This window comes from Epinephelus moara, chromosome 22 (assembly GCF_006386435.1).
Source record: "Epinephelus moara isolate mb chromosome 22, YSFRI_EMoa_1.0, whole genome shotgun sequence".
NCBI lineage: Eukaryota > Metazoa > Chordata > Actinopteri > Perciformes > Serranidae > Epinephelus > Epinephelus moara.
Window position 1 is genome coordinate 8,997,053 of NC_065527.1, and position 10,796 is coordinate 9,007,848.

Below are 10,796 nucleotides of genomic sequence, written 5' to 3' on the forward strand. Positions count from 1 at the left end.
GTTTGGTTTGATATGTACATACCATATGTATTATATCAACATTTCTAATGTCATGTAGCATATGAGCTGACTTTTTCATGGGGTGGTGGAGGGGAATGTAGTGTGTCACTTGGGCAAGACGACTGCAGACCACTGTTGGAGAACAAAAAACGAGAATGTATTTTAAGTGAGTCATCGCATTTTCCAGCAGCTTTACCCCAACATGTGGATGTTTTTTTGTAAGCTGCGGCTGTTTTTCAACTGGGTATAGTGGAACGAAAACCAGCTGTCTTTTTACCATAACATTGCTGTATTTCCTGCCTGAATGGTGGCACAAAAGCAGCTGTTTTTTACCTCTATCTGGCTGTGTTACCTGCTGGATAGTGACACAAAAGTGTCATTGTTGTGCCACCAAAACAGGGTTTTAAGCCCAAACATGATCTTTTCCTGACCATAACCAAGTGTTTTTCGTGCCTGATTAACTTAACACAGCGTTGTTGAAACCATGGTTTGCAGAAATGCACAGTGCCAACATTTTTTTCTGGTGATTGGGTTGCACCTAGGCTTTTTTTTAATTTGTTGTCTTTAAAGCCAAATTAAATCTTAATCAGATAATTAAATCTTTGGCAGTGAGAAACGAGCCTGTGCTCTGTGATTTTTTCCTGTACCTGCATGGTCTCATCCAGGTGTCAGGTGATTCCTCCAGGCCCGGGCTCCTTGCCAGGGTCCCGGCTACATGCTGCGCCCGCACTTTGGTCCTCACAGGCTGAATTATGAGGGTGTTTTGGCAAAGTAATACTTGTTCATCCTTGTTCGCTTTACAGGCTCAATGGCCCCTGGGGACTATAGCTGAACGTAAATCCTGTCGGGGGTTTGAACCCTCCTGGCAGCCTGAAATTGCTTTATTATTAATATTATTACTTACTCAGCAATGGGGAGTGAAAACAGAGTGCAGGTCTGTGGTTGTATATCTCACCACAGCCTGATAGAGCTGTTGTAGCACTGCGTAATAACCTCATAGACTTTATTACGGGACTTAAGTGTTAATTAGTGCTATGGAACTTTGTACTGTCCTTGTAAAAGTGTTGTGTTTGTGTTTCTGTCCCTATGAGGACAGAATGTTTTAACACTTTCCAGAGATCTGTCAAACAATGTGGCCAAAAATGAAGCAGTTTGTGCTTCGCATGTATGTTACAAGTACCCGAAGCCTGGACAAGGAGATATTTAATACATTTAAGATCACAAATAAGTGCTCTTAAGTTAAATTCTGTGCACAAATTATTACAGTAACTGAAGACTGTGTTGAACAATATTTAGAAGTTAGTTTTATTTCTATCGGCCAAAATCACCATGCAGAAATTTGCCTGAAAGGGTTTTACAAACTGTTTCATCAGATGACACCTGCTAAAGGTGCTTTCACACCTGCCATGTTTGATCCGGTTCAATCGAACTCAAGTTGGTTTGCCCCTTAAGTGCGGTTCGTTTCGGCAGGTGTGAACACAGCACTCGCACTAAGGTGTGCACCAAAACAACCGGACTGAAACCTTCTTGAGGAGGTGGTCTCGGTTGCAAACGAACTCTGGTGCGGTTTGTTGCTGGTGAGAACGTGTTCCCACCTCGAGCCTGTCCATTGCCTTAAAACTCTCACTGTTTATTTTGCACCATAGCTTAAGCTAAGTTCACACTACATGACTGTCAAAGTCAGATCGCTGTAGCCCTGCTGCTACACTACACAACTTGCTGTCTTGTAATTGTGAAGTCATTGCGGTTTTCACACTATATGTCTGACTGACACTATAAGATCTTCCTCCAGGAGGAAACCCGATGATTATGTAATCTGCTGCATGGGTCGACCCGACCAGGGGTTGTGGGGTGTTATACTAAAAAATATCAAAGTCAAAATGTGACAAAGCAGCACTCTGTTAGGCTAATAACTTACAGAAATGTTACATGCAATAGTCCACCTTCCACCTCTCTCTTCCCTCCCTCTGTCAGTTTCTTTATGTCACTCTTGAGAGAGCGCCGCAGCACACTTGTCTCTATCCCCATCCCATGTCTTGCGCTCTTACTGGCTGTAGTTTCCCGACAAGGTCCATGACTGGTCCGGATATTTAGCATGCTAGATATCTGGGGAGCATCTGCGGTCCATAGACAAACCTCTTGGCAGGCGCTTATTTTTTTTCCCCTTAGACATCAGTTTGCAAAACAGATCACCGAAGAATTGAACCCAGATCCTCCAATGTGCAATTTTTCACTCCCCCCTTTGGACAATAGCATTCATTCAGTGAGCCTTGATAAGTGTTGAACCCACAACCTCAGGGTGCTTAAGTACCGATTTGCAGCTGTCGAGCTAACACCGATTTTTCCTCTGATCTGGGCTTTAGTCTGAGAGCTCCAAAAATGGTCAGGGAGTGGAAAATCAGGGCTAAAGTTGTGTAGTCTAAGCATCTCAATACCTAAATCACAACGGCTAGCCTTACGCTAAAACAGCGACCCAACTTGAGCTCCTACTTGACTCTAACGTTAATGCAGCGTTATATAAACAGTGTAAATGACCTGCTTGGATCTTTTTGCTTCAGTTTAGGATGGAGACACCAGGTATACTCCAGATTTATCCCCTTTACATGGCGACCAACTGTGTTTTTGTCAACATCCTTTGAACATATGCTAAAATGTCGACACTGTAGTTCAATGCCACGTTCAGTTAGTGCTCAAATTAATGATTCAAGACCATGGATTGCATAATTCGAAGCTTGCAGCTTGCAGCTTGCAGCTATAGCAAATGTACTTTTGTGTGAGACTTGTGCTCTACTGTAGACATTTATTATTCAAATGCTGCAGGTTGTCAATTCAAATATTAATGGATGTTATTTCAGCGTGGGTCTCTCATGGGGAGGTCGTGTCTATGTGTGCGTGTACTAGGTGGTGTACCTTTGACTCTCCCGGTGTCCCAAAGGGAGCCTCTCAGATTAAATTTAGAGCGAGTGGCAGGTCAGCCAGAGCAGCAACCTGAGCCTTCACGAGCATGTCCGTCTGTGCACCTCCCTCTGTTCCTCTCCTTTCTCCTACTTGTTTCATTTACACCCCGAGTTACCTCTGCCTGTTCTCCAGGACGTTACACCATACTGATTTAGCTCTCAGTGATGTCAACGAGACGCTTCCTCTTTCTCACTGTATTTCCTCTGTGAGATAAGGCTATTGGAGTTCATTGAACTCGTTGGTTTTCACTGCGAGTTGGACTGTTAAAACCTCTTTTTCCTGAAAACCAGTGAATCTGACCTCAAGTGTTAGAATAAAGTACAGCACTCTGCATGAACTCCTCTCTGTCATGTGCTTCATGCAGATTAGGAATAGATCAGAAGCTCTATAGTCGTGTTGGCATTTAATTATCAGATAAACATCAGGAGATGTTTTTTAAGTTAACCACTGTGTGTGTTTTCAGGCCCCTGTAGCGTGTTTTTGTGTTCACCATGCTTGGATTCTCATAATCATCAACTCACAGTGTCCTTGGCCCGGGTGGCTTATAATGCAGAGTTCTGAATTTCAGCCGTACAACAACATTGGTACTAATACCAATAGCTGCTCAGAGAGTGGTAAAAACCTATGGTTAATATAATCTTAGTGTGTAGAAGCAAAGGAGCAGCCATTTTATTACCATTTTAAATCATTGTCATGTTATTACTACAATGGTCTGGTCCACTTTTAGGCCTACTTCTTTAATATATCTCCTGCTTGTGTCCTATTATCACCCTATTACAGAAAAAAACCTGATTTATGAAGATATTCCTGTTGTTAATACCACGACTGACCCCTTATAACCTTGTTATCATCCCTGCAGTGTAAAATGTGTAAAAATGTTACTGTCTTTTCATGGCACTGCTACAAAATCTGGTGCCTTATGAAGTAATACATTTAAGTAAACATTAAAGAAGGCATTTAAAAATCTCTATTTTAGCCACCTTAAACTTGTTTGCATGTGCATGAGAGCCCAAAATGTATAAGAAAATGTCAGTTTTTAAAATATCTGTACTTGTAGACAGGGCCTAATTAAATGGACGTACCATTTAGCTAATAATTTGACTGAGACGGGTGTGACTATAAACAGATGTTAACAGGATTTTCAAAGGTCTAGCCAGGTCACACTACAGCTACTTGTGTGACTTTATCACAGGCCTGTATGGACTGTAGTGGTGTTTTCCTGTTAGTAACTGATTTTTCCACGAGTTCACTTACTTAGTCTACTGAAATTTGCAGAACTAAAACTACACTCACAATTTACATCATTACCAAATAATGAAGTGCAACTGACAACAAATCTAGTCAACTGTGCAAAGTGCTGACAAAACATCCTTTCTCTGTTTTATGTTGCAGTTCTGTGTGGAGTTGAACCAAGGAACCCTGGCCAGCGTACGGAAGTGGAAATGGCCACGAGGGTTGTGGAAAAGTGTTGTGTCTGAAAAACCCACTGGACACAACAGCAAGGTACGGCAGCCATTTGTAACACTGATACTGAGTGCGTTTACACTGAAGGTCGTGGGACAGAAAACTGCTACTGCTTTGCTGTGCTTCACTTTGGCACCTGACGGCTTCAATTCAGAAACTCAAGTACCCAAATGTGTCAAACCCAAACTTCTGCTGATCTCCCCCCAAATGTTAGAGATCAATCCCCACAATTTTTCAAGTGTAAGCCGCTCCAGTAAAGCTAATCCCAGTGGATTTATTTAACTTCAAGAGGTTGTCACTCTTCTTTAAAATATCTGCTCAGACATCACGAGCACAGAGCAAACTAGCGCTGGGTCAGCTGTGGTTCCGTGGCCTCGGTCACATAAGATGGGTGGTTGAAATAACAACTTCACACATGTGTAGTTGAAATCACAGTGAAGGCTGAGTTCGAAGATGGGTCCAAGCACAGGGATCGAAGTAAGAGGGCAGGAAGTAGGGAAGGGGCCATCGTCACACACTTTACGCCCCTGACCTAAATTCGTTTTAAGTTGCAGATTGCTGTATCATGGCTGGAGTGACCCCATCACCAGATGGTCTCTAGTTTACTCTGCATTTCAAGTGCTCACTGCTGCAAAGAAGCCGTTTCCTCACAGACATCATTAAAACATCATTTTATTTCTGTGGACATTTTGAGTCACTAAACCATCTTTTTAATAAGCAGAAAACGTAGTTTGATAACTGTGACTTAGCCTTGTTAGCTGACCTTATATCTAGAATACATCTCTCTGTCTGAGATAAGGGAGAGTAAACTCAAGGCTCGTACAGTACTGTAGAAAAGAATTCAATCAAGCTATGATCAGGAAATGTGTGTAATGTTTTCATTTTAGTCAGAGTGCTCGTGTCTGTAACGGACTGACAAATAGTCATATAGAGTCATAAACACGTAGGGTTGCTACGTAAAGTGCTATAAATAACAGCTTAGCTTGTTGCCGTTCAGTAAGCCCAGAGATAGTTCATATTGGTGGCCTTGTGATGCAGTGAATTACACATTAATAAGTGGTCATAAGATATTCATTCGGAATAGTGCTGAGGCTATTTAAGTAGGGCTGTATGATAATCCGGGCGGCACAGTGGTGCAGTGGTTAGCATTGCCACCTCACAGCAAGAGGGTTCTTGGTTAGAACCTAGAGTGGGGGAGCCCTTCTGTGTGGCGTTTGCATGTTGTCCCTGTGTCAGTGTGGGTTTCCTCCAGGTACTCCGGTTGTCGAAAGACATGCAGGTTAATTGGTGACTCTAAAATGGCCTTAGGTGTCTCTATGTGTCAGCCCTGTGATAGTCTGGCAGTCTGGCGAACTGTCCAGGGTGCAACCCACCTCTTGCCCAATATCAGCTGGGACTCCAGCCCCCACCGGACCCCTAACAGATAAGCGGTTATGGAAAATGAATGAATGAATGTATGTATGATAATCCTTGAAACCAAATCTGACTCCATTTCCCATGATCCTCTTTTTTCACAGGGAGTGAGCTACTCCGGCTTTCTGTGGGACTCCTCGTCTGGTATTGATCTGAAGGATGCTGCAGTTCTGGACTCTCCTGTTGTCAACGGCAACGGAAATCATACCTACCCTCGACTCTACCTGGCTCACTTTATTGTAAGTAACGATTGATTCCCAAAACTGATTGTAGCACTCAGATGAGGGATGTTTGCTCGAGTCGAATGTATTCAATAAGAAATCAGTGTCTTTTTATGTTATATTGAAATAAAGGAATGAAAGGAAAGCAATATATTGATCCATGAACACTTCAGAGAGCACAAAGCACACTTTTTCCTCTTGCTACTGAATGTAATTCAGGTTTTGCCCCAACACTGAACTCACTAGGTAATTGCTGAGATGTGGGAACACACAGACATTGCTAAAAAGAAGTTTTTTTGCCAACTGGATTCTGACCAAAATCTAACTTTTCTCGTCAGGTTGGTACTTTCGAGCTGACAGTGGTGAACGTCCACATGCCGGCCACAGCTGCATCGGCAGAGTCCAACGGCAAAAACCACAACACAGACGACGCCAAGTGTCCGCACCTCTCACCCAGCATCCAGGAGACACTCAAAGGTCAGTCTGTCAGGCCGGACCAGTGAAAGTCTTCTACACATCACCACATGAGTCAGACACTGATCTCATCCTTTTCCTCCATGTGTCTTTCTGCAGGTGAGAAGGAGTTGTTGGTGCTGGGAGATTTCGGCTCCCCTCCTCAGAGCTCAGAGCTCGACATACTGAGGAAAGAGAAGCTCTGTGCTCTGGTACCTTCGTCCCTGTTCACCAACATCAGCACCCGCTCACCGCAGGGCACCCGCTGTCTGGACAACATCTGGGTGAGCCGCTCCCTCAAGAAGATCTATTCAGGTGGGTGCACTGTGTCATTCATAACAAGTCAAGTCAGTTAATCTAGACAAATCGAATCTCACGTTATTGGAGAAAAGTCCTGGTCAAGTCTTGAGTCATTTGAGACAAGTCGAATTCAATTCTCAAGTCTCAGTCAAGTGTTTCTCAAGTTATTCGAGACAAGTCCAAGCTTAATCTCGAGTCAAGTTCAAGTCAAGTTTAAAGGCATTTAAAACAAGTTAAAGGCTAGTCTCAGATTATGTGAAACAAGTCCATGTCAAGTTGTGAGTCAGAGTAAATCATGACAAGTCCAAGTCAACTCTAAAGTCAAATTCAATTATAACAAGTTTTAGTGAGGCCTCAATGTATTCAAGATAACTCCAAGTCAAGTCTCAAGTCATTCAGGACTAGTCCAAGTCAAGTCTTGAGTCATTTGAGACAAGTCAAGTTCAAGTCTCAAGTCACATTCAGTCGAGACAAATCGAGTCTCACATTGTAAAAGAAAAAATCATTTGAGACAAACAAACTCAATTCTCAAGTTATTCGAGACAAGTCCAAGTTAAATCCTGAGTCAAGTTCAAGTCAAGTTTCAAGGCATTTAAAACAAGTTAAAGGCTAGTCTCAGAGTATTTGAGACAAGTCCATGTCAAGTTGTGAGTCAGAGTAAATCATGACAAATCCAAGTCAACTCTCAACTTAAAGTCAATTAAAGTAAGTCTTGTAAGATCTCAAGTGATTCAAGAGAACTCCAAGTCAAGTCTCAAGTCAGTAATTGAGACAAATCGAGTCTCAAATTGTAACAAAAAAAGAAAATCAATCGAGACAAGTCCAAGTTAACTCTAGAGTCAAATTCAAGTCAAGTTTTTAAGGCAAAGTCACTTGAAACAAGTTGAAGTTGAAACAAGTTGAAGTCCATGTCAAGTTGTGAGTCTCAGGTTATTCAAGATAAGTCTCAAGTCATACAAGACTATTCCAAGTCAAGTCTTGAGTATTTTGAAATTAGTCAAAGTCTCAAGTCAGTCACTTTAGAGAAATCGAGTCTCATATTACTGGAGAAAAGTCTATATCAAGTCTCAAATCTTTTGAGAAATGTCGATTTAAAGTCTCAAGCCACAGTTATCGGTGACAAATCGAGTCTCCGATTATAAGAGTAAGTACAAATCAAGTCTTCAGCCTTTTCAGACAAGTCTAAGTCAAGTCAAAGTTGTTAGTGACAAGCCAATTCAACCCTCAAGTCATTCGAGATAGGACCAAGTTAAATCTCAAGTCAAATTTTAAGGCAAAGTCAGATGAAACAAGTTTAAGTCTAGTCTCAAGTTATTTGAGACAAGTCCATGTCAAGTTGTGAGTCAGAGTGAATCAAGACAAGTCCAAGTCAAATCTCAAATTAAAGTCAATTAAAGCAAGTCAACATATCCAAGATAACTCCAAGTCAAGTCTCAAGTAATTTAAGACTAGTCCAAGTTGAGTCTTTTGAGATTACTCAGTCTCAAGTCAGTCAGTCCAAACACATTGAGTCTCATATTATTGGACAAAGGTCTTGGTCAAGTAATGAGTCATTTAAAAATAGACAAATTCAAGTCTCGAGTCAGAGTTAATCAAAACAAATCAAGTTTCAAATTATATTAGAAAAAAAAATAAGACAAGTACAAGTCAAATCTTAAGTCTTAGTCGAGTTAGTCTAAGTTATCTGAGACAGGACCAAATTAAATCTTGGAGTCAAGTTCATGTCAAATTTCAAAGCAAAATCTAGTCTCTAGTTATTTGAGACAAGTCCAAGTCAACTTTAAAATCAAAGTCACGTAAAACAAGTCCTAATAAGGTCTCAACGTATTCAAGATAACTCAAACTCAAGACTCAAGTCATTTAAGACTAGTCTAAGACAAGTCAAGAGTATTTTGAGATTACTCAAAGTCTCAATTCAAAGTTACTGAAAAATGTTATGTAGGACAACTACGAGTCAAGTCAAAAACAAGTCTCAAGTGCAGTCTACTTAAAGAAAAGTAAAGTCAAAATACGAGTCTTTCAGGGCTGTGAAAATTAAAGTGGCAGGGTGTTGGTATCATTTCAAAGCTAGGAGTTTTTTACCTGTCTGAGACCAAGTCCCTTCATGATGAACGAATCCCAGTTGCAATTTCAGCTCACGCTTTAGTTCATGATATTTGGATATAAGCTATAGCAGCTTCTCCAAGGTCAAAGTTTACCTCACTGTGTAAATTCTTTTGTACACTGTCTCAGTTGCATGCAGTCGTACGTGTCCTCTGACTTCCCGTCTCCTTGTGTCTCTTCCTCCGACAGGACACTGCATGGTAGTGCGGGAGGGTTTGACCAACCCCTGGATCCCAGACAACTGGTCGTGGGGCGGTGTGGCGTCAGACCACTGTCCTGTGGTGGCTGAGTTTTACGCGGATGTGTCCCCGAAGGAAATGAGCAGGCCTGGTATGGCCGTGGTGGACAGAGGAGACATTATGCCCAAACACGAGCGGTGACAGCATCCACGGTCACATTAAAGACAGCTGTGGATGACATCAGACTTTGTCCTTCCTGGATCCTGCTTTTTCTTGGTTGGCTGTGGAGCAAAGAGTTTCCTGATGAATGTGAAGAAGTGCCAAGATTGCCTTTTGGGTTTCAATTTATCAATGTATAATAATAAGTGGTCATAGAGCCATAAAATGTTCAGATTAAAGATATATATAATATACTTTAAGGAGAAATGTGCCAAACATTTTCTATATGTATATAAAATAAAGAGAAATTGATAGATGTTCCAGCTGTGTCCGACCTCTCATTCATGCAAATAAGTGCCGTCAGATTCATCTGAATGACTCCTCAGAGGCTCGGCTGTAACGCTCATCTGTTCTGTCAGCGGAGAGGATGATAACGTCCCAGCTGTAGAGCTCATGAAGGCTGCACTCTTAAATTATGTAAGCCGGGCCTCTGTGTGCACGTGTGAGCTGCCATCATCCTCTATGATGGAAATGAGGTGCCGGGGCAGAGTGCCATCAGAGAACACTGCTGATGCCTCGACTGCTCATTAGCCCGCTCCACAGTGATGCTTTTAAAGGGGAAAAACAGAACTCAATCTTTTTTAGCTGCATACACTATGAAAGCATCTGTTCTTCCCATGGATGGATTACCAACCTGGCGGACATGACACCAGCACTGGGTTCTCATAGACTGTATAAAATAATGGACGTAGCTAACGTGATGTCACCCACTGGTTTGTGAACTCCCATTGTGAAGCCTTGAGATTAGCATTTTGGCCCTCGCCACGTCGGATTTTTGAATCCAAGATGTATCATATTTGGATGAGAGGATGGAGCTAACCCTAATGCTAACTGTCTGCTAGCTTGCTTAGCACAGTGCATTTACAGCTATGGTTAACTGTGATCATACTAATGCTAGTTTTCGCTAATGAAAAACAGGCTTGAAAACCAACAAAACAGGGTACCCAGTGGCTCAGTGGTTAGGCCGAGCACCCAGTGTACAAAGGCAGCATCCTTGCTGCAGTGGCCATGGGCTCGATTTCAGCCTGTGACCCTTTGCTGCGTGTCGTCGCCTCTTTCTCTCCCCCTTCCACACTTCAAAACTGTCCTGTCATTAAAGGCGAAACAGCCCCCAAAAAAATCATCTTTAAGAAAACAAAACAAAACATTGAAACAAAAAGCACTTTAAAAAAAAAAAGAAAAAAATGATGGACATCGAACCCCTTATTGCTCCTTTACTGGCGAGACGCAATGGCGAGCCACCACAAAATACCGTCTGTCTCCGCCCAAGCTGCGCTCAAATATCAATCCATTAGCCTGCGCTAAGTTAAAAAGTGAAGCCCCTTTTACACTGCCAGATTTTCGGCGAATGTTGGGCCGTTTTGCCGGCAAGCTGCGAGCATTTAGACACACAGAGCCGGATTGGCGAGTTGATCCGAGGTGCCCAATTCTCCGCCTCGTAGGGTAGACATATTGGCAGAACCCTTTTAGTATAAACAGACCGAGG

The 10,796-nt window shown here is 42.3% G+C and overlaps 1 protein-coding gene across 1 annotated transcript in view; it reads left to right on the plus strand.

Annotated features, from left to right (window-relative positions):
- The window catches only part of eepd1 (endonuclease/exonuclease/phosphatase family domain containing 1), a 43,187-nt gene extending 33,616 nt beyond the window's left edge, over positions 1 to 9,571 (plus strand). The window contains exons 4-8 of the mRNA XM_050034996.1: positions 4,351 to 4,461; positions 5,940 to 6,074; positions 6,395 to 6,533; positions 6,630 to 6,824; positions 9,102 to 9,571. Of these exons, the coding sequence (XP_049890953.1) occupies positions 4,351 to 4,461; positions 5,940 to 6,074; positions 6,395 to 6,533; positions 6,630 to 6,824; positions 9,102 to 9,292 (771 nt within the window). The 3' untranslated portion in view covers positions 9,293 to 9,571. The remainder of the gene's footprint in view (positions 1 to 4,350; positions 4,462 to 5,939; positions 6,075 to 6,394; positions 6,534 to 6,629; positions 6,825 to 9,101) is intronic.
- The last annotated feature ends 1,225 nt before the right edge of the window (positions 9,572 to 10,796 follow it).